This window comes from Hibiscus syriacus, unplaced genomic scaffold (genome assembly GCF_006381635.1).
Source record: "Hibiscus syriacus cultivar Baekdansim isolate YM2019G1 unplaced genomic scaffold, ASM638163v2 tig00112491_pilon, whole genome shotgun sequence".
Lineage (NCBI taxonomy): Eukaryota > Viridiplantae > Streptophyta > Magnoliopsida > Malvales > Malvaceae > Hibiscus > Hibiscus syriacus.
In genome coordinates this window covers 918,567-942,414 of record NW_024063344.1, presented here as the reverse complement: position 1 = coordinate 942,414, position 23,848 = coordinate 918,567, and the positions used below count along the sequence as shown (strand labels likewise).

Below are 23,848 nucleotides of genomic sequence, written 5' to 3'. Positions count from 1 at the left end.
AATTGACAATGACACTACTACAAATGTTTATTAAGAATGAAAAAACGATGTAAAAATTTAATAGTAAAAAGATTTCATAAAATCATTGTCATTATTCTTTTAACGATAGTAATCAAAATAGAAAAGATTTTAACATTAATAATGATTACAAACAAAAAATAGTTTAATTACTAAAATAAGAAAGAGATAATAAGTTGTTGACTTTTAGTTAGAGAGAATAAAATTCGAATCTACTCGATTTAACTTGACTCGACGTTAAAAAATTTGATTCGATTTGAAAAAATTTCATATTCGAGTCAAATAGTAGAATAGAAATCAAATAATTTGAATAACTCAAAAAATTTAATAATTAGTTGATTGGTTTTTAAATTCGTGGCGAGTCCCTTAACAATACTATAACGTTATAAACATTTACAATTAAATTTAAATAGAAACTTGAACATCTCAAACTCGAACAAATAAAATTTTAGTTATAAAATAAGAGTCGTCAACCTAACTAACTTAAATTTTTTAGTTAGACTCGGTCAAATACCTGCTGTTTACCGTATTATTTTTTTTAAAAAAAACACTAATTTTATTTAAAATAGGAAATATCCTAAATTACAATAAATATTTACAATCGTAATCTTTAATTAAACACATAATTAGAACAATTTCTTATAATCATTGAAACAAAACTAGCAACTTAAGATCACAAAAAGACCATACAAGAAAATATTAAAATCTAACCAAGAAAATTCAAACAAATATAGATACAAACATATTTAATCGCATCGGAAAACGAATCACAAAAGGGGATTAAGCTCCTGAAAGACTATTGACAAACCATAAATCAAACTCGAGTGACTGAAAAACTATCCACGAACACATAAAGGAAATCCAAATTCAATCTAATGGTCCAAAGCAAGGAAGATCAACAATATAATAGATAAACATCATTTTGATAAGTTGTGACGATGTCTAATTAACCCTTAGAAAATGATAAATGAAAATAATGGTAAAAACTGTCATTAAAGACAGAGAAAAATGTGTCATAAAAATAAAGAAAAACGTATCACATAAGTAGATTTATTAAAAAAAACAAGAGAAAATAAAAGGATAATAAAAAATACTAATAATCGACAACCAACATTAAAATTAATTTGCATGAACAAAGATAAAAAGAAAAAGATATTAACAGCTTACCAACCAGAGAAAATTAGAAGGGAAAATAAAGGGGAAAAACTTTTACTATTACTAATTATCCCATTTACCGTATTGTTTTAAAACGACCGATTGCGAAACATAAAACGGTTGGTAAGAATGGCATTGAAATGCATAGCAGATAAGATTACAAAGGGAGAGACAGAACGAGGATAAAACAGACTGAGCTTTTTCCAGGTGAGTGGCAATGGCAACCGCTACAGTTACAGCAGCATCCACACTCTCATGGCTTCACAGCTTTGGAGGAACCCAAAATGAGTCAATAAAAGTAGCAGAAAGAAACAGGGTCTTCGTGGTTTTTGCCCAGAAGAAAGCTAATAAGACTCGAAAGGTATAGCAAATTGTATCCTATCTAGTTGAAATTTGTTTTTTTTTTTTGTTTATTTAGTAATTTGATCGAGTGGTTGTTGATAATGATGGGTTTCAGATAATGTTGAAGGAGGATGTGGAATACCTGGGGAAAAAAGGGCAGCTTTTGGACGTGAAAGCTGGGTATTTCAGGAATTATCTTTTGTCTATGGGAAAAGCCCAGATTATCACTCCTGCTTTGCTTAAGTAATTTTTAACCTGAACCTCTCTTCTTTTTCATATTTTTAATTTTATTTTGAATTTGTATTGCCCTTTTTGCTTTTACAATAGTATTCAATTAAGAAATTGAAGTGGGATAATTAATAGTTTTTCCCCTCAGGGAAATGAAATTGGAGGAGGAAAGAATTGAAGCAGAGAAGCAAAGGGTAAGTTCAGTGGTACATGTTTTGAATTTTTTATGTTAGCAACTAAGAAATATCATTGTTGTCATCTACTCCCATCCGGCTACCGAACATCTTAATGATTTGAGAATGAAAGAAAGTTTGCTATGTCAAAATTGAACCTTCCCTGATTGGAGTGAAACTTGTCATAGTTCGCTCTATGAATGTGTTTGCTCCGACGGGCTATGGTAGGGAGTAATATTGAAAAGTGCTTCTTTATGGTGTTGAGGTGTTCATTGTTCAGTTTAATTGAAAACTAGATCCGTTTGCTCCAAGCCGGTATACAATGAAGAAATTATGTTAATTTCGTTTCCACATGGTGTTTTATGTCTGTTTCCTAGCTTGTTGTTTGTGGTTTTAACAGAGTAATATGTTATATTCATGTCCGTGGACTGATGAATCCTGTTGGATGATCTTGGTTTACTCCAGGTAAAAGAAGAGGCACAACAACTTGCTGTAATATTCGAAACTGTTGGAGCTTTTAAGGTGAAGCGAAAAGGTGGAAAAGGAAAGCAAATTTTTGGAAGGTGAATAGGATCTGAATCCACACAAAGCGGTTCATATTTTTCACTTATCATACTTGACTCTGACATTCACTTATTTTTGTCAGTGTTACTGCTCAAGATCTTGTAGACATTATCAAGGCACAGCTTCAAAGGTATCAATCTTAAAACCTTTGGGGTTTAGTTGCTAACAAGCATCATAACTCTGCAATTTGTTCACAAAATTAATTTGCATTAAATAAGAGCCTTTTGCCTTAGTTTATGAATATGACCCACCATCCTTCTTGATTGCATCTGCGGTTACAGAGAACAATTGAAACAGACAGACCAATTCATATATTTAGTTTGGTTCGGTCAATAATTACGATTTACGAGAACACAAATCATTTGCGTTTTGTTAGTGAATTGTGATATTATAGAAGTTTCAGTGTCACACCTTTAGTAATGATATTAAGTTTGATTTCTACATGTATTTATAGCCGGATGAACAGCCTCCCAATTATGGATTACCATATCCATTTTTTTGCAGATTGGGATATCATATTTACCATCCTTGTGGATTCAGTTTAGTTATTCGAATTTCCAACGGATATTGCTATTTGATTAGGAGGATTTGGATTGATATTTAAAAATGTATAGATGTCCGGTCCGCCTTCATCCTTAACTATGGTTGCTTAATTTGTCAACTACTCTTGTGTTGATCTGTAGGGATGTAGACAAGAGAATTGTTTCTCTTCCAGAGATCAGGGAAACAGGAGAATATATTGCAGAGCTGAAGCTCCACCCTGAAGTTACTGCTCGAGTCAGAGTTAATGTTTATGCAAACTGAAGACAAGTTCCTCTCTGAAGATGTATGTGAGCATCCGAATCTGATCATAACATTGACTGTAAAGTAGGAGTCCCTTTTTCTTGAAGCTCGTCAGTGAAAACCGTTCTGTACGTTGGTTTTTAACAAAATTGTGCTAGTCGGTAGTTGTCAGTTGGTACCTTTCTTAGACAAGTAATTTAGACGGAGGCTTCAAGGAATATGAGACATTTTGTTCTAAAAAAGTTGACGGCTACGTTACTCCGATTCTAAGAATACATGAAAAAGAAAATAAAACTGGGAAAGAATTAAACATATCTGTAAAGCAGTGGAACATAGAAAGAGAGGGCACTTCTCTTCTCAACAGCTTGTCAATTCTACTTTAAACAGTTGAGCAATCATATCCTAATGTCTGATACGGTCTTCACGATCTCAAAAAATTCGCAATGCTGACTACTTCAGTTTTTATGATCTCAAAAGTTTTCTAATAGATTGTGTATCTGTGTGTTCTTTACTGGGACGGATGGTATTTACACGGTTCGGATTTTCTTAATTTTTTTATCCGATCCGGATTTGAAGAAAAATACAACGGAGAATGTTGCTGCCCAGGATCGAACTGGGGACCTTCAGTGTGTAAGACTGACGTGATAACCGCTACACCACGGCAACTGACATGCCAAGGCTGTATCTATTTGAGGCTTTGTCATCTCACGTCACCATCTGCAACCTTAATCTTTGCGTTTATCACGAAAATTTAAGCGAAATTATTTATTAATATAGCTGGGCAAGAAGTTCAGTAGGGGGTGATCAGATGAATAACAAATTTAAAGTTTCTCGTGCAATGTGTAGAGAATACTTGTTTAATAAAGTAAAATTTGAAGTAGAAATGCATGGCAAAGTAGATGGCATTGATATAAATTTAGTTTTCCATTCATACATGCTTTTCATTTGGTAACTACCATAACCGTTCAAGAAACCTAACTATACCAAATCAATAATCTGTATGAAGCACATTAGTTGGGCAACATCACATCAAAAGTCAAAGACTAACCACACCGGCTATATTGTTGGGTTTTATTTTGCTACTCTCTTGAAAATATTTTAATATTTTACCTCTTCTTTTACAATTGACCTTATTCAAATCAAATCAATACTTATTCATTTTCAATTTAAAAAAAAAAAACATTGTTTTAAAAGTCGAGTGAGGGAGTGGATCGATGAGATTTTGTTTAGGATTAAATTCTATCATTAGTTCATGTATATATAAAATTTATTTTTTAAGTTATCACATTTTAATTTAACCAATTTTAATCACCGTACTTGTCAAAACTTTAATTTTAATCTTGACTCAAACAATAAAGAATAATATAACTAAACTAAAGAAATTTAAAATGGCAAAATCAGAGGAAATGAATTAAATTTACAATTTACGTAGAATACTTACAATATCACTTGACTTAATATATTTAACAATCAAAACATAAATTTTAAAATATAAAAATTAAAAGGTAAAATACACAAATGATCCCCGATTATAGGATGTTTTGTTGAGTTCTTCTGCTGAAAGTTATAAAATGATATTCATCTACTGACAGGATATTATTTTTTCAAATCTTTCAATTATTAAAAGTTACAAAATAATCAAAAATATTTGTTTCCGACTATCAAAAATTATAAAATAATCATTAAACTATAAATCGTTACTTTGTTAAATCCCGTCGTAAAAACAAAATTAACATTTGTTTAGGGTTATTATTACTAAGAGCACACCAAAGCATTGTCTATAGTATTATTGGCATATATAGTTGTCAAAGTTAGCAAAAGCCTTGAAGCTTTGGTCACTTTCATGACTTGACCCAAAAAGACAAGAGAAAAGCACAAAAGCTGAAAGCCAAGAGATTTGGATAGCCATCCAGCTGTGAAGTTGAAGGCCACGTTAGTTTAAGAGATACATAGGCATAATCAACGGTCGACATGTCACTCTGTTGGACGACACCCTTAAAAAAATACTCTTTATCGTAATGCGTACAGTCTATTGTCATCAGCCATGGGGTCGGTTCCCATGAGATTTAAAACCCTTTTTTAGTAGTTTAGGTCTCAAATTTTGAGTGGTCTTTAGAAAATGTCACGTGTACTAGTATACCTGGCTGAATTATTTTGAATGATAAATGATAAACCTATTGGAAAAGCATTATTGATGTAATCGTCCACACAAAACAAAGCTAATTTGGACATGATCTCACCCAAAGTTTCCACACGATTTGCTTACCAACACTCACCTAAACGTACACTTAACAAACTCTATTTATGCATATATTGAAGTGAGTAAATTAATCAGCTCACCCCTCTCATTTCTTTCTTTCTTCACAAGGCACAAGGCCATGCCTTTTCAATTTCATTTCATCAAATTCACTAATGTCGATTTAGTTGAGTGACTTGCAAATTAAGGGATATTGTAGTTAGTTAATTAGGTGTCGGGTACTTCATCCTAATTATAAGTATTACTGTTAATCAATGAATATTACGTATTTCAACAATAATAATAGACGAGATTAGGGGCAAATGTATGTAGGGGTAGAGGGAAGTAATCACATATCTATTATTTCGAGAAAATTGTTAATTTAATTTATCAATGAGAGCGAGAAAAATAAAGAAATTTATATATCCATTATTTTAAAAAATAATTAAAGTTTTAAATTTCTAGATAGAATTAACATGCAGGAGGAGATGGGCTGGGAGCTTAAATCAAGGTATACCATTTAAAGTTATAGAAAAAATGGAGTGATCTATGAGGTGGGCAGTTAACAACTCAGCTTTGCTATCCATTTATTCCTTGTCATTTAATGAAACAGACTGTTGCGTGTACTGTGAGAGAGTGCCTGTGAGAGTGAAGGAAGAAATATATATACATATAATATAAGCATTTTTTTTAGCCTTATTAATGAAAATACAGAAAGGAAAAGAAGGGGGAAAAAAAACTCACGAAGTAAAGATAACCTAATCCACGACTTTAGTTTGTGGTGGTGCCAAACCCTAGATAGCCATTCCCCCATAATTCTTGTATGTACTCTCTTTTTTTGTGTTAGACATCACTCTCTCTTCCACTTTTTTAAAAAATGAAATTATCGGAAATATTAATTTATCTTTTTTTTCAGATAAAATTTTAAAGGAAGAAAGGCCCATAAAATAAAATACGCTTCCATCACCCACTTTTCGTGAAGGGAGGGCAACCTTGAACACTAACCACTTACTAGCTCCTAGTACTCAATGTTGAGTAGATCATCAAAAATAAAATTAAAAATAAAATCAAAGAATACAATTGACAGTTGTAATAATATTGAATTAAATGATTTAATTATATATGATTCATGGGGTTTTTTTTTTGTAAGTTAGTAATGGCAATCTACCAAAGCTGGTGTGGAGAAAACAATAGCTTGTTGGGGTGCTCCGAATTGGAACTTGGAATCCCGTGGATCATCTTCTGGTGCAGGAAGATTAAGATCCAGTTGGAGAATATTTCTAGGCTTGATTCCATCGCCATTTCTGGACTCAATTGGACTGCTACTAGTGTCAACACTCACGCCAGCTTGATTGCTTGCAGCCGCCCTGTGCCGTCTCATGTGGCCTCCGAGGGCTTGACCGGACGAGAATTCAGAGCCACAGATTGAACACTCGTGAATCTTATTACCCTTGTTCCCATGGCAATTACCCTTGCTGTTATTGTTACTTACTTGTAAAGTAACAAGTGCAGGGTTTTCTCTGTTGAGTTGATCAGCGTCTTCAACAACTTGATCTTTGACTGCCGAAACAAGCTGTTTTTTCTCATTCCCCTTGGGCTTCTTGTGGCTTGCCCTGTGCCCTCCTAGTGCTTGGAACGACGGGAACGATCGGTTACAAGTTTTACACTCGTACGCATAAGCTCCAGCCTTGTTTGTAGTCGCAGTAACCATCTCTCCAATATTGCTTCTTTTCGGACCATCACTCTGTGCTAACATGATCAAGCAATTAGCCATGTCTTCTTCCTCCTCTGTGCTCTCACCGGAAGTCACTGGAGACGATATTGAATTGTATTCCTCCGCCAGTCCACCGCCGCAAGCACTTGACGAGCTAGAAGTCACGGTGACACCGAACGAGGACAATGATCTTTGACGCTTGGTACGCTTGCCTCTGATGATCAAGATTCGATGATCAAAATCCTGTTGAGCTTCCATATACACCCTTCCCTCAAAAATAAAGAAAAATTGTGGTAAAGGCAATAAAAATGACGAGCCAGGTGACCTAACAAAGTAACAGAGTAGGAGCTACAGAAAACAAATGAATGAAGCAAAGATGGAGAGAGTAGTGGGGTTTTTATATATAGCCATAAGGGTTGCTGCTAAATTTTCGTTTATATATTGAATTTTTTTTGTAGTATTAAGAAAGCCGCCCCGTGAATAGTAACCATCGCCATTTGTTTTGGTTTTTGATTTTCAATGTGCATTACTATTAGGAATAAGAGGCTTTATTTTTACTTTTTTATTTTTTTTTAAGTCTTCATCATGATTTTCAGAATCGGACCGGTTAGCGAACCGGTCATGCTATCGGTTCACTGGTTCAACCGGTCGAACCGGTCGGAAGAACCGAACGACGTCATAATTATTTAAAAAATTCAATAAAAATATCAAAAATATTTAATAAAAAATAATTTTTTATATCACAAGTCATATTCAAAGCAAGTCATAACATATATAAGTTAAAAATCATAAAATTAAGTGAAATAAAATGATTCAAATTAACTACAACATAATATTTAAGGTAAAACATATTAAATAATAAATATAATTATATAACTATAATTAAAAAATAAATTTTGGATTAAAAAAATCATAACAAAATGATATTGTTTGGTTTAATTTTTTTTAAAAACAATCACACATGACTAAGAAACATAGAAGAGCATCCCAAAAGTCTAAAGAGTAAAAATATGAGAACAAAACAATCTCACATTGCTAAGAAACATAGAAGCGCATCACAACTAACTTCTATAAATAATAGAGGTAATTTGGCATTCAAAATCATAGAGCCTTTTGGTGAGCATTGAGTGAACTATTCTTTCACTTCAATAAAGCTCGAATTTTAGGCTTCAATCGAGCTTCTAAATTTTTTTTGAGTTCAAGCCTTTTTGAGATCAAGTTTTAATATTATATTTCGAGTTTGAGTTGAACTTGATAATTTTTAGCTTGTGAGTTTGAGTTGAGTTGAGCTTACTTTTAAAGTTTTCAAGCTCGAGTCGAGTTCAGCAATACTCGAGTTCGACTTGGCTCGTTTAACAAACGACGTTGTTTGGTTTAATTTAAAAAAAAAACAAAAATCCCGGGTTTTCTCGGTTTTTTTCGGTTTTCAGCCGGTCCGGTTCGAACGGTTCAGCGGTTCTGAACGGTTCATTAATAACGGTTCAATCGATTTAGATTGAACCGGACTAAACAACTGTTCCCGATTGAACCGATCGATCCGGTCCGATTTTCAAAACAGAGGTCTTCATCACATAGACTAATTATACCCTTTTTCCTTTTCTTATAGGTTGAAATAATTTCACTACCTGCAAACAATCATTTTGGACTAATGTTTGATGCACTCATTATATGTATATTTTCACATTATAACTATGTTCATCGTTAGAATCAAATTTAAAACTTATGATGCTGTATCGTCATGATTTATTGATGGTATATAATATTGATACATCAAATATTAAAAAACTAATCATACATTTTACATTCAGTTTTAATTTCAACATATAATTTGACCCCTGATTTTTTGTTTGGGGTAAATTTAATATGTTATTTGACTATTGTTCTTTTAATTATTATTTTTATTTCATATTAGATTGAAATTTTAATCATTATTCTAAAATTATAAAAAAAAATTATTCAAAGGCCAAACTACATATCAAAGTAAACTTAAATGAAAAATGTATCAAGAAATAAGAGATTAAATTACATTTTAATACCAAAGTTAAGATCAAGTTTTAATTGAAAAATAAGAATCAAAATACATATCAAAATTAAAATCAAGGGTCAAAAGATACATGAACCCGATATTGATTTATATACAAATTAAGCCTTGATTAACTAAAATCTTTGGTACTATCTAAGGCTTAGGGAGGGAGAAGACAAGTTTAGGTAGAGGTTAGAGTTGAGAATTAGGTGGTGTTGATAGGGTGCTGAGTGAGGACACGCAGTTCAATTCATGTGGTGTTAACTTTCTGGCACACAGTTTGGCAGCCAAGTTACATACCACCCAAATTAATTAAAAAAAAAGTCATTAAAAGAAAAGACGGTAATTAGGGTTAGGGGGGCAGTGCCCAATCCAACAAGAAAAGAAAGGGACACAACTCATCAACTGTCAAATTGTGAAGGTTGCATATGCAAGTCAAGTGGGCTTTTGTTCAAGTATGTTTACACATGGCTTCTATGACTATTTCCTCTTTACGCTTTTTTTTTATTCCTCTATTTACTTTGTGATTAATTTCTGCATTTTTCGTCCACCACACACATATATATATACACATAATAAAAATAATTTCGCCCCACCACATCCACATGTTATATACAATTTAAATACCAGCTTTATTCATTCTAATTCTATTGGGTTTCCTTACATTTCAAGTTCTAGATTTAAGATACCACCATCTATTAGTAGAGACTGATAATTTTTAATTTAATTAATGTGGGTTTAATGTTTATTTTACACTCAAATAAGTTAGTATATTTAATTTACATCTAAATTTAAAATTAAACACTAAAACAATTTAAAAAAAACAAATAGATCTTTGTTTACATAAAAGTTTTCGTATAGATATTTTTTTTTGGTAACAGTATAGATATCTTTATTCAAGTATAGTAAAAATATTTAATAAAAAAGGTAGAGTAAAATAGATATTTTATTTTAAAAAAGAACATATAAATTTTACTTAAAAAGAGTAATAGTTCACACAAGAATTCATTTACATTAGTGTGTATTGTCATACATTTTTTACGAACAATATTTTAACAATATTCAATTTATTAATATATTTATTATGTAGTCAAAATTTTAAGTTGATTTTATATTTTTATTATATTAATTTAAAATAATATATTTATTAATATATATTTAACGGTTGGATTTTTTACATATAATAAATAGTTATGTATTTTTAATTTACTCAAAATACACACATGATATATGTGAATAATATATTAAATTCAAGAATTAGATTATTAAAATATATTTTACACAAATATAAATGAAAACTTCCCTTTTAAAACCCAAATATTTTTTTTATGTAGTTGAATTAAAATTTAAAAGCCCAAATGAGCGTAAGTACACCAAATGGAAATCCTAACATTGATGTCATTAACTAACGATGTTAGGAAAAATGTGTGAAGATCAAAATTAGTAATATCTCCTGTTTGAGGAACGCCTAATTCTCATGGTTCTCGCCCCACATAATTAATTTGTCTTAATTTTTCGTAACACTTACATAACTACTACATATATTTTATTTATTCTTAAAAATATAGTTTTCCGCTATAAAAGAAAAAGGAAAGAAAGGTTCAATGAACATGATATAGCAAAAGCGGTCTGATTCTTGATGTTGTTAGTTACGTAAGGCACGTAAAGGGAGAGTAACACTCGTACACTTGTTTAAATTCATGAATTTTAAGAAAAATAATACTCTCTCTAATTACTAATGTTACTTGATAGGTTCAATCACGATTATTTAATTACCTTTTCTAATACTTGATTTTTTTTTGGAGAGGTTTATTATTAGTTTAGAAATTGATCTATATTATAAAATATTTTTGTTAGTTCTTAATATAAACGTGTTAATTGTTATTATTTTGATTCATATGAGATAAATATAAGATAATATATGTTCAAAAATAACTCTTAACAATTGAACATTGAACGCTTACACCCTTGGCATTCTTGGTGCTCGAACTTGGGATATCAAATAACAACAATAATTCTTTTATAACCGAGATCACTTGGTTCGTACATGTTAATTATTTTTAAATACATAATAATATGGAGTTAATGGTTACTAAATAGTATTAGTGCGTATACATACCTGTATCTGAAGAAACCCAAACCGATGCAAAGGGCGGTGGTGGAGTCGATGCCTTTTTTGATAGTTAGATACAACCCGTGTGTTCCGAAGCACAACTCTTCCATGTTCAATAAATATAAAAGTTTAAATGACAATATCTGTAATTTGTTCTCCTTGAGGCTAAAAGCAAAAGAAATTAAGAGATTTGGTAAATTGAGGGATGACTTGTAGTAGCAGATATGATGCTTTTGAGAACAAGTCATGACTAATGGGTGAAGCATGAAGAAAAAATAAAATAAGGGTAGCGGTAGCTATCAAAATCAAAGTCCTTTACACTCAAAACAATGACTTCATGCCAACTCCATCAGATTAGGCTTCACGCCGCCGCCGCTGCTACTACTACTCTTCACACTTGTTCCTTACCTGCGTCTCACAACTGCCTCATGATTCATGCCTTAAACTTCAAAATATATGTATTTTGAAGCAAAGTAATTACAATGTAATATCTATTCAAATATTTTCTTTATCTATTAATAACGTCATGTGCATAGCATACACATAGCATCATACATGCACATTCACAAAAAGAAAATAAATATGCAAATAGCATTTTCCATGCTTGTTTGGTCCATGTTCTTGCGAGCTTTGCTAGGTGGTCTACCTACCTGTATATTTATTCCAACCAAATGATCTAGAGCGTCGAGTTTTCTTCTGGGTTCATGATTTCATTCCAACTCACTTATCTTCTACGATGTGTAGTTCTTTTATTGTCGGGTTTTCTTCTACCAACTAACTGGATTAAGTAGAACATTAAAATCCTCAGTGTCACATTAAAATATCTTTAATATAAAGTCAAATATTGCATTTGGTCAAAAAAAATAATGCATTAACCCCCCGTAACATCCATATTAAAAAGTTTATGCTGAGATGAGATCTGCGTTGACATGTTCAATTTAGTTTAATTATACAATATAATTTAGTGCATACCATCTTATAAAAAAAGAAGATAAAAAGTCCAAGGCGATTAGGGAATAAATCATTTATTTGGAATTAGATGAATTAATTAATAGTAAAGATCCAATCAGCAACTAACATAGATGCGACATTAAATTATTCTTTTTCTCAAGTAGCATTTGAAGAAAAGCATGAAAATGGATCTAAATTATAATATAATTAAAAATGTAGGTAAATTACGTGACCATGAATAAATTAAGAGAGTTTTGAGATCCAAAAATGTTAAGCCCAAAAGAGTAGGTTTTCAGCATAATAGGCTGCGAGTGCGAGTCTTGGTGGCCCAAATATGATAATGTATTGCCCAAAGCTCGAATCCGATGCTAAAATAACTTACTTTCTCATAATGTGTCCATGTTTTTATTTATTTCTTTTGGATGCCATATAACCCATGAATTCTAAAATAGTTGCCTTTTAAGGCCAAATTTACAGGATTATTATAGTCTCCAGGTGGACTTGGGCAGGCAGCAGCAATGCATAATGTTCCACAATTTCTAAAAAGCAACTTAATGCGAGTGAAGCTGAAATAAAGCAAGCGACAGCGGCAGAAGACCAAGCTGGTTTCATATTGGAGTCAAGCCCACAACACCTGCATGTACATTACCAAAACAAGTAAACATGAGATGAACTTAAAGTTTCTATATAATGTTTGCCGTGAAGTTAGCTTTCATATGAAGAAGATGATGTTATATGCCTGGGAAGCATTTCAGACATGCATGTCAATGGTTATCTGAATCTGTAGGCACAACCGGAGAACGCATAACTGATACTGACACTGCAAAAGGTCCGATATTGAAACCCTCCCACGTTAATTTAACATCCCTTTCCCTTTGCATATACTATTGAGTCACTAGTCTCCAAGTAAATGCTAAGGTACTAAATTGGCACAAAGCAAAAGGATCGAAATTATGTCCACTAGAGAGAAGATCGATACATGGACCGCATTTCATTCAAAGCCAACGGCATACAACTAACTCATACGGTAAAGAGTCGATCCAAGACATTTCCAAGTCCTTCTAGCAGTTGTCTACACTTCTAAGATACTGCAAATAAAATGAAAGCCTTGGGAAACTGGTAGAGCAAGCTGCAGACTGCAGAGTACTCCAAGTTACTAATGCATGTTTTTGCTTAGCTAAAATAACCAAAGAACAATCAAGCAAAACATAGATGCAAGAAAAAGAAATCAGAGATGAGTTTGGAAAAAATATCAACTTCTTGTCTACTCTGAGAACATATAGATTGAAGTGCTTGAAAACATACCACATGCCAATCTTCCACCTGCATTGCCGGTGGTTAGACTAAGTTCATGTCCACCTGCAGATGCGTAAACAAATAGCAATATAAAAAAAATGGAAGTTGGAAGCAAATGCCATGTTTTGGAATCAAAACCAAAACGTGTCAATGACTAATTGCATCATCTATGATGCCACATGTAAATTTAAACCAAAAGAAATTTATTTATACGACCAAAATCCACCCTCCTAAACATGACTAGCTGCTATAAGTCTCCCTTACCTGACGAAATTAAAGTAAGAATCGACAACTTATGGGAGAAGTTTCCTCACAATGCAAAGGTGAGAATTGTAAGCCAAATAAATAATTACCCTTTCCAAGGTCATCTTCAAGCTCATGAACGACAAAAGCTCTTCCAATAACTGCATTTGGGCCGCTCAGTGGTATCTGCACGTGAAAGTCAAAATTTAGTTTCCATAAAGGACTGAGAGCCGTCTCGCACCAAAAAGGAATCTATGCATGCAAAGACACACAAGGGAATATGCATGTATTTAGACTTGCACAAAAAGAAGAATGGGTTTTAAACAGCACCTGCTTGTCCACCATTGTTGCCTCTGCAACTCCTGCATCAGCAGTCAAACATTAAGCAAGGAATGAATTTAATTCTGCAAAGATAATTTAGAAGACAAAAGAATGCATTACCATCAGCATTAGCAACTATGTTTCCCAGGTCACCCGCATGGCGTACTTTGTCCTCAGGAGAACCATGAGTCATACTGTTAGGATTAAAATGTGCTCCTATATTATAATTTAAAAAAAAAGTTCAGAAAAGATATATATTTAGAACTATAACACAATATGACCCTAAAGAATGAGACTCAAATGCAATAAATTCTACCTGTAGATATGCATCCATTTGTTGTGTCACCATACTCATGCTACAAAATGAAAGATTAAAATCATAGATGTCAAAGAACTTCTATGTGCTGAAATCCACAAAGAATGAGCAGCTAAAGCTAAAATCAGTTTATCCAAAACAACAACAACAACAACAAAACCCTATTCTCATATACAATGGGGTAAGGGGTAGGGTAGTAGGCTGCCCCCAACGCATAGTTGAGAGCAGCTTCCGTGGAAGACCTCCGGCAGTCAGAAAATTAAAAATAAAGATAAAATGCAATGCATGTATAAATAAATAAATACATATTTGAACAGTCTTCATATGCGCGCTTCTGTAATGGGAAGTAATCCCTGCTAATAAATCCCTGCATAATAATCTCTGCATATAGACAGAAGCGTAAGACCCGACTAAAATTAAAAAGAGGAAACATGAAGAGAATGATACACAGAAGTTAACGATAGCAAGCTACGAGAAGGAATAAAGTCAAATGGGTTAAAACCTAAACTAAGACAACACTAATCCGCTATCCTAGTTCTAAGCCTTCATTAATTCCAATGACAGAAACGTATAAAAAGTAGAAGTCATAGAAATTACAACAAAGACATTAAAAGAAGACAGAAATGTTCCACCCTATGGATGTGACCCGCACTAATCGGCTACCCTGGTTTAAGTCTCCATACTTTCCTATCAGAGGTCATATCCTCGGTAAGGGCTAAATCCTTCAAATCAGATCTCAATCAGTTTATCCAAAAAATAATAATAATCTAGAAACACTTACTAGGTGGAACCCGTGAAGCCCTGGAGTGAGACCAGTAACTCGAACATTCACAGTTGTAGGACCTATTTACAGTGGAAATAAGTAAGCACTCACAGATGACAGCAACACTTGATTGACAAAAAACATTAGACAAGTATAAACTCTTTCTTTTGTTCAACAATATAGTTGAGTTTCCATACTAAATAGCAAAGTTAGAACATGTAAAGTTTCACAACGTCTTCATTCCCTAAAAATTCATATATAAGAGGCTAGACAGTTGTATCGGCATTAACTTTAACTTCAATATCAAGATATTTAATACAGCACCCAGGAAATACTTAATACATATGAATATCAGCTCGAAAACAAGAAAACAGAGGAAAAAATGTGCTAGCAGTTGGCTCCAAAAATCTGTCATTGGAAACATTGAAAAAAATAATATTGGTCCACAAGAAAGCACACCCTTACCATAATTCTATCAAACCTCACAGCATCAAAGTTGGAAACGAATTCATCAATAACAAATATTATATTTATAAAAAAAAAAACTCTTTCTTTTGCTTCTTCTCCTCAAATAACCAATGAATTCCCCCAATAGAAAGCTACAAAGCCAAAAACCCGAACCACAGGTCAACAGATTTATGAGAATAAAAGTAATTATAAAATATTAATAAGAAAACTGACCATCATCTTCTTGGGTCAAAGTAACAACGCCTTCAACTTTGGATTTGCCTTTAAGAACCGCGACTGCTTTCTTGGATGCAGCAAGCACGGAAAACTGCTGCTTGGGAACAGCGGCAGCAATGGAAAGGGATTGACGAGGGAGCTTGAGAGAGACACCGCGAATTGTGGATTGAAGAAGTTGTGGATCTGAAGGGTTAGTTGACGGTGGTTGAAGGAGAGAGTGGTGAGATGGGGTTATAGTGAGAATAGCGTGGGCTGCCATGGCTACTACTACTGCAGCTTGCATTTGGAGAGTGGGTGAAGAGTGACGATTACGATGCAGATAATATGATCAGAGGTTGTCGTGGCTGCAATGCCCCCCCGGGATTTAACTAGATTGTAATGTGTTTGCTTAAATCATGTATTATTTGGAAAAACTACTTTGGATACCATTCAACTTTGTCTGTAGTTTATACCATCAAACTTTTTTTTTTAATTTTTAAAACTAAACTTTGATTTTCGCTTAAGTTATGTCACTCCTTCTTTAAATCAATAACGATACGCTGACATGATTAATGGGACGATGATGTGGTTGTCACACCCAAAAAATCTCTTAAACTAACATTTTAATATTTTTTTAAGCAAAATGACGTCGTTTTGGACATCGAAATAGTTGCACTAAAACTACGTCATTTTAGTGTGGTAATCATGTCACTGTATCGTTAGTGACAGGGGTGGATGTATGTGGTCTTTATGGGGTTCAATTGCATACCCATTATTTTAGAAAAATTGTTAAATCCAATTTAATATATTAAGACGAATGAAAAAAAAAGAAATTTGCATAGCCATTTTTTATAGAAAATAAAATATTAAAATTTCTCGGACCCTCATTTTTTAATTTCTACTAGTTAGTGATTTAATAATAGAGTAACATAATCGAAGTGAAAATTAGAGTTCAATAATAAAATTGACAAAATCAAAAGTTCGATAATATAAACAATCTATGGTTAAAGCTCAGCGGTATATGAAGTAGTTTTTCCTTGTTATTTTATAATTAAATTGGCTTATGCTAAGAATAGGGAAACACACCCCAAATGTCACTTGGTTATATTCAAATAAGGGTAAATTACACCATTCCTCACTGTACTTTACTCTCTCTCTTATTTTGCTCATTATACTTTCAATTTTTCTAATTTGCTCACTGAACTTTACAGATTGAATCATTTTGTTCACTATCTCTCTAATGTCGCTAACAAAAAGACTGAGGATGCCACTGTCGACCATCGTAGATGGTGGTCGTTCGGTCTCAAATTTCATGGGTCGCTTCACCTCGACACCGTGAGTCCGAATGCAACCTCCATTTTATCGGAACTTGCTCCGAAGTCCACAATTTTGAGATTGAAAGTGAGGAAGCCGAAATGTTTCAATCCATATTCATAGGGTTTGGGATATTTTCCGATGAAATACCCACCAGATTCGAACTCAGGGAGTCGAGATGAACCGACTCATAAAATTTGATATCGAACGACCACCATCAACGACGGTGGACGATGATCAGAATGAAAATGACGTGGTGGCCGACGGCATTTCTTGTGCCATGTCATAACACTGTTAAACAATTAACGGCAAAGTGAGCAAAATGATTCAATTTGTAAAGTTTAGTGATCAAATTAGAAAAATTGAAAGTACAGTGAGTAAAATAGGAGAGATAATAAAGTACAGTGAGGAGATGTGTAATTTGCCCTTCAAATAATTTTTTTAGTTCTTAAACTTTAAAAAAATTGATAAAATAATCATTAAACTTGATGGTATACATATCTTGTTTTCTTCGATATATGCGTATTATACTCTCTTGAATCGTAATTGACCACTCAAGATGTTTGAGATTGGTTTTGCTAAGTTAAACTCGGCAGGTTGGGTTTGGATATCATCAGTGTTGAAAGGATTGAATGATGATTGCGAACACTTTGAGAGCTTTCCTCCTGCTCACTTGTACACTAGAAAATCAAGAGAATTCAGGAGGTGGTTCTCCGACTCCATTCCTTTTGTTTCATATAATCCGCTTCTTCTCACACGTGCGTTTGAAAATGTAAGATTGATTAATTGCAGCCTAACAAACATTTGACACTTCTTTTTTTACTTCCATTTTCTGTCATTTTATCTTTACGGCCTACGGATTATAGGTGACATATTCAGAGGCTGTGACCAAAAGGTTGATGACTGATGTCCCTTTCGGAGTTTTGCTATCCGGTGGCCTTGATTCATCGTTAGTTGCTTCTATCACGGCTTGGTACTTGGCTGGTACCAAGGCTGCCAAACACTGGGGGAGTCGGCTCCATTCTTTCTGTGTTGGCCTAGACGTTAGTTCTATAGCATAAGATGACACCTTGACGTATAGCTTTAAAAGGCCGATTCGATTGTTCTTAAAATTTGTTTGTCGATTTCTCTGCAGGGTTCACCCGATCTGAAGGCTGCAGACTATTTGGGAACTGTCCATCATGAGTTTCAATTCACCGTTCAAGTACTGATTGAAGTTTTAGTAAGACATTTAATTCAAGCCTTGGTGTCTAATAATATTTGAACAGGCTAAATTTTGCTTTAATATGGCAGGATGGAATAGATGCATCTACCACATCGGAACCTATGATGTTACCACAATTAGGGCAAGCACTCCTATGTTTCTGATGTCATGAAAGATCAAGTCACTAGGAGTAAAGAAGGTTCTTTCCGGAGAAGGATCCGATGAGATGAGATTTACAGATTGATCAAAGAATGCTTCTCAATTTCAAGAATCAGATTAAAAAAAAAATAAAAGAAAAGATAAAGGCCGCATTGAGAAGTGGGTTCTTAGAATGGCCTTTGATGATGAGAGCATCCATATCCGCCAAAGGTCTTATACAGTCTTTTGTTTTCTTCGGTCCGTTAATTCTAAAGTTATAGTACCCAACTAACAAGTCTCATTTGATGCTCTGCAGCATCTCCTCTACAGGCAGAAAGAACAATTAAGCGATGGTGTTGGTTATAGTTGGATCGATGATCTCAAGGCACACGCTGCCGAACATGTAAAAACCTTTCTGACTTCCTTTTCTTATAAACCTGTTAAGATTTGATCAATTCCGACCATATACTTTCAGATGATTTCTGAAGTTATCTTACATTTATAGTTTTTAACTTTGTCAATAGCATTGATTACTGAGGCGGCCATCCTTATTTGCCCGGTTTAACAGTATTCATCTAGATTGACTGTCCGGGGAGGAGCTGCACTGCTAAAGCTGTTGAGTGGGATGCTGTCTGGAAGAACAACCTTAATCCATCAGGCAGGGCTTCCTTCGGAGTCCATCTCTCGGCTTATGATGCCGAGACCCTTCAAAGCAATGTGCCATCCAAGGTAATCGATAGTATACCAGGGATGATTGAAGTTCCAGGGGAGTTGCCGTACACAGTTAGTATTTTAGGATAGGGTTTACATTGTCCAAGCTGAATACAAATGTTTATTTCAAGCTCCATATTTGTCGACAAGTGATGGATGGCTTCCCACATGACAATGCATATTATGTTCATGCCAAGTGGATTTAGTTCATTGACATAGAGGGAACAAAAAATAAGAGACAAAATTCACATGGAGGCTTATCAAATCAAAATCAAGTTTTGCCGTCTGCAAACTTCATCAAATCAATTCCCATTACAACTAGTTGGGATATGATATGTCTGCAAAACTAATAATAAAAAAAAAGGCAACAAAGCTTCGGACACTTGTTTTAACGACAATAATAGTAGGTCTTAATTTCGTCATTTTGGGACCCCATCCTTTCCCACAATGGAAAATATGTACCATTGACGTTACAAAAAAGAGAGTTTATCCTTTAGCGTCCAAATGAGAAAAGGGAAAGAAATAGGACAATTTCCTTCTTAAAACCCTACGCTGTATGGTTCATTTTATTTCTTCATCCGTCACTATTAGTAGACTATTCATTAGCAAATATCGTTTGGACTAATTTATAAATGGAATCAAATGCTGTCCGGCCTTAGTTCAATATGGGCTCAATTGTTTCAAAAGCCTTCAATCTTTTGAAAATAAATCAATTAAGTCATTAAACATTTTTTTCCATTCAATTAAATTTTTGTATTTTAAAACTTCATCAATTCTCCCCTTTGATTAACATTGAACATTATATCTAAAAGTTTTTTTAGATCACTTGGTGTCATGTGTCATATCACGTTATTGCTACATGGTATCTTTAAAAACTTCACGTTTCGGAATCACAGTATTTAATGAGTGTTAAGGACTTGATAATTAGAATTAATTAAAAGAATTAATTGTTTTACTTTTTCAATTTAAAAACTAACTTGATTTAATTTTTAATATTATTGATAAAGTTAATTAAAATAAATCTCGTCTTCTCCCAATAGATAACATTATCTATCTAATGGATGATAGGGCTGAATCCGACCTTTGCTCTTTCATGATTTGACATCTGTTGTGTTTTAGATCTTAGCTGTAATTAAAAAATAAATTACGAATAGCTATTTCTTTGTCTATTTCCTGATAGGGTTTATAGCCGCCCAGATTTCAGCTTATCCACATCCTCCACAAACTTGTATTAGCTAAGCATCATCCATTTTGTTTTTACAGAACAGATGAGTTGATGGTTTAATGTTACATAATTCGACAAAACCTGTAATTTTTTTTTTCTATTTCAAATTCTAGACTGCATAGTTTTGTTGGATACTCTTAATCAGCTGAGGAGATAAGTAAATCACAAGTGTTTCCCTAACCAGGGAATTACCAGAAGAAATGAAGTAGAACAAAACAAGAAGTAGTGTGCATTAATTGATAACAAATTAAGTGATTAAACAGGTGCATCAAGCTTGAATCTTTGCAGACCAACTTTATAACCTAGAGTCTTGGTGTCGTTTAGCACTTGTTGCTGGAACTCGGTGTACGTAAAGGGTTTGTATTTAGAACTGTGGACGACGTTGCCTTTTTCTGGGAACACAAAGTAGCATACGGAGACTCGCTCCTCCTGCTTGTTCACTCTCACTCTATGTTTCACACTCATGTACTGGTCGTCGCTTATGGCCTATATTTTACACAAACCAAAAATACATTTATGTTATAAAATATTGAATAGTCTTCATGAATAAGATTGCAGTTTGATTTTAGGGGTCACCTGCATCATGTCACCGATATGGACTAGAAGGGTGTCTGAAATTGGGTTAACCAGGAGCCATTGATTGTCCTTGAAGATCTCGAGTCCCCCGACTTGGTCCTGGTTCACAATGGAGAGCAGTGAGCTATCAGTGTGTTCCATCATGCCCAACGACTTGTTTACCGAGGACCTCGATGGGTATCGGTAAAGACGTATGAATCCAGTCGATTCATCTAAGCTACACTCGGACTGTTTTGGACACAGATTCAGATTCTTCACCATTGCTTCAAACAAGGTTGTAGCAATTCTGGAAAGGTGCCTTCCATATTCTTCCAGAAAATGCCTAGGTGAAATTTTAAAAGAAAAATTTAGACAAAAATACATATTTCCTATCAGACAAGGTAGAGAAATGTATGATAATCATCATTCAGAAGATAATTAAAACTAGGGAGCAATAAATAATTAAAGACCACACCACTTCAATAATCTCCCGGCCCCTTTAGGATATTCTGCCACATTTGTTAACACGAAGCTTTAAGTTTAAAAAATGGGTATGGAAAATCAAAGAGATGATTGGAGGTGTATTATTGGTTTATGATACTGCAAGGCAGGGATCCAAAAGTAATTGATGCTGACTTTGCAATCTCCTTTCCTTGCAGAAAAAAATCTGGGACAGTCAAATCATTTGGTCACTTCATTGGGTTATTATTGTCCACCCAGAAGCGATACACATCTGAAGAAATGCCCACCGAACCAAATAAATCAGGAAGGAGGAGGGGACAGACAAGAAGGAAATATACCTGAAATCTTCAAGCCTGGGATCCTCAGTCTGAAACAGCGGGAGTTGAGTGAGCGGAACATTTATGCCTTCCAACCAATTCATATTCAAGGCACCCCTTAGAGCAGCCCCGGATGGAGTTAGGACAGGGGTGCCCCAAAAGTAAGACAAAGGGTTAGTCTGTAGGGCTTGCTTGGATTCGAAGGATAGCGAAAACAACATCCTCACATGTTCCTCCAGTTTGCTCAAAAGGCTGGGAGGAATCCCATGGTTTACCAAACGAAAAACACCCCATTCTTTGCAAGCTTCTCCCAGCTTTTCCAGGCTAAGGCACTGAAGATCCACCACGGGAATAGGGACTGATGATGATGAAGATGAATCTTCCATGGAGTTGTTGGTGGTGAGTTCATCAGGGGAAGCGCTGAGATGACGAAAGAGTGGAGGGTAGGATTCAAGGTTGCTCATTTCAAGCATATTCTTTTTGGCTTTGTTTAATTCAACAGCGGCTATAGGGGGAGAGACACCTTAATTTATTCTGGTTTTGTGTTGGTACATGGGAGAGGAGGTTTTGTCCTCCTCAACAAGTTCATTTATTCTGGCTACGTGCGTAGGGGACCCGCTTGGATTCTTCATGAAGCGTGTCTATCTGTCCTAGCTGACTAATTACATAAAATATTATTTATGAAATTTGTTTTAAATAAAAAATAATTTCATAAATTTTATGTATAAAAACGGCAAAACTCTTAAGATAATGTTCTCGAACAAATTATTTCACGAGATAATGCACTCCCAAGATTAATTGCTCAAATAAGGTGAAATCCACAGTGTCGGTCGTAGGTCGCTATGCCTTCCGGGCGACCTACTACGTGGCCAGCTTCCCAAAAAATGTCAATGAGAGAATGAACGAACGTTTGAAAGTTTTGCATGGCACATGCACGGCCCAACACATAGGTCGCCATGCCCTCCGGGCGACCTTGTAGGTCGCCATGCCCTCCGGGCGACCTTGTAGGTCGCCATGCACTCCCAGCGTCCTACCACTGCTCCTCGCGTGATTCCTCTTGCTGCTGCTCATGAGACCTCATGCATGCAATTGTAATAGCTGAATTATTGCAGCATGATTTGAGCTGCAAAGTGCATGGCTCCCTGGCGAGCTGCAGAGAGACACGCATGTGCCATGCATGGTCGCACGTCGCCAACGCATAGGTCGCCATGCGCTCCGGACAACCAAGTTTCTGTTCCCTCATGCCATAGTAGCTCCCTCGTACCATAGCTTTGAGACTGTCCCCTCCCGCTATCATAGATGCGCGTAAAATCAGCTGATGCATGCAACAATTAGTGTTGCATTATTGCAACATTCAACAATTGAATTTGCAGCTTTCAACGTGAATTATACAGCTCAAATTGATTACAGCTTACCAACAGTGCAAAGATTATTATATTGGCTATGAGGGGTTTAGGGTAGAATCATAAGAAAGAAAGAAAATTTGGCGAGAGAAAGGAAAGGAAAGGAAAGGAAAGGAAAAAGAAGAATAAAGGGAGATAAAGGCTAAAACATCGTTCGTGAGGTAATTTTGTATTGTTTAATTTAGTTGATTATATGAAATAATTAGTTTGTTAGTTTAGGGTTTAGGGTAAAACAAAAATTTAGTTAATTAGTTTGTTAGTATAAATTATTAGTTTGTTAGTTTAAGTTATATTATATTAGTTTGTTAGTTTAAGTTATATATTAGATTATATAAAAAATTAGTTAATTAGTTTCTTAGTTTAAGTCATTAAATGTAAAAAAATATTTAATTAATTTGTTAGTGTGTTTAAACGTATATTAGGTTGTTTGTTGAAGTTTAAGTTATATTATAAAAAAAGTTAATTAGTGCTTAATTAGTTTGTTAGTTTGTTATTTTAACTCAATTATATTATAATAGCGAAATAGTTTATTAGTTTAAGTTATATTATAATATATTAGTGCTTATTTATTGTTGTTTAAAGAAATAATTTTTTTACACGTACATGGCATTATTCCA

At 34.2% G+C, this 23,848-nt stretch overlaps 4 protein-coding genes, 1 non-coding gene and 1 pseudogene across 8 annotated transcripts; 2 read left to right on the top strand and 4 right to left on the bottom strand.

The window, feature by feature from the left end:
• The first annotated feature begins 1,311 nt into the window (after positions 1–1,311).
• On the top strand, positions 1,312–3,326 carry LOC120180171 (50S ribosomal protein L9, chloroplastic-like). Its single transcript, XM_039185553.1, has 6 exons — positions 1,312–1,534; positions 1,631–1,758; positions 1,892–1,937; positions 2,382–2,479; positions 2,563–2,610; positions 3,164–3,326. The coding sequence occupies exons 1-6, from the start codon at positions 1,391–1,393 to the stop codon at positions 3,282–3,284; spliced, it is 585 nt and encodes a 194-aa protein (XP_039041484.1). The 5' UTR covers positions 1,312–1,390; the 3' UTR covers positions 3,285–3,326.
• A 530-nt stretch (positions 3,327–3,856) lies between these two features.
• TRNAV-UAC lies at positions 3,857–3,929 on the bottom strand. Its single transcript has one exon. It is a non-coding gene; the product is annotated as a tRNA-Val (tRNA).
• Positions 3,930–6,634: 2,705 nt separating this feature from the next.
• Positions 6,635–7,624, bottom strand: LOC120180223 (zinc finger protein ZAT5-like). Of its 3 annotated transcripts, none has more exons than XM_039185603.1 (2): positions 6,848–7,624; positions 6,635–6,784 (listed from the first exon to the last, which is right to left on the bottom strand). In XM_039185603.1, exons 1-2 carry the CDS (start codon positions 7,469–7,471, stop codon positions 6,650–6,652), a joined length of 759 nt encoding a protein of 252 aa, XP_039041534.1. In that variant the 5' UTR covers positions 7,472–7,624; the 3' UTR covers positions 6,635–6,649. The 3 variants fall into 3 exon arrangements, with proteins under 3 accessions (XP_039041534.1, XP_039041533.1, XP_039041532.1); XM_039185602.1 differs by having other exon boundaries at positions 6,635–6,953; positions 6,987–7,607; XM_039185601.1 differs by having other exon boundaries at positions 6,635–7,605.
• Positions 7,625–12,666: 5,042 nt separating this feature from the next.
• LOC120180189 (superoxide dismutase [Cu-Zn], chloroplastic-like) lies at positions 12,667–16,292 on the bottom strand. Its single transcript, XM_039185565.1, has 8 exons — positions 15,921–16,292; positions 15,258–15,319; positions 14,477–14,516; positions 14,281–14,376; positions 14,170–14,201; positions 13,950–14,025; positions 13,606–13,659; positions 12,667–12,934 (listed from the first exon to the last, which is right to left on the bottom strand). The coding sequence occupies exons 1-8, from the start codon at positions 16,204–16,206 to the stop codon at positions 12,909–12,911; spliced, it is 672 nt and encodes a 223-aa protein (XP_039041496.1). The 5' UTR covers positions 16,207–16,292; the 3' UTR covers positions 12,667–12,908.
• A 1,483-nt stretch (positions 16,293–17,775) lies between these two features.
• Positions 17,776–19,346, top strand: LOC120180277 (annotated as a pseudogene).
• A 1,354-nt stretch (positions 19,347–20,700) lies between these two features.
• LOC120180226 (gibberellin 2-beta-dioxygenase 6-like) lies at positions 20,701–22,375 on the bottom strand. 2 transcript variants are annotated; one of them, XM_039185604.1, is made up of 3 exons: positions 21,850–22,375; positions 21,071–21,392; positions 20,701–20,980 (listed from the first exon to the last, which is right to left on the bottom strand). In XM_039185604.1, exons 1-3 carry the CDS (start codon positions 22,299–22,301, stop codon positions 20,750–20,752), a joined length of 1,005 nt encoding a protein of 334 aa, XP_039041535.1. In that variant the 5' UTR covers positions 22,302–22,375; the 3' UTR covers positions 20,701–20,749. The 2 variants fall into 2 exon arrangements, with proteins under 2 accessions (XP_039041535.1, XP_039041536.1); XM_039185605.1 differs by having other exon boundaries at positions 21,089–21,392.
• Between the last annotated feature and the right edge of the window lie 1,473 nt (positions 22,376–23,848).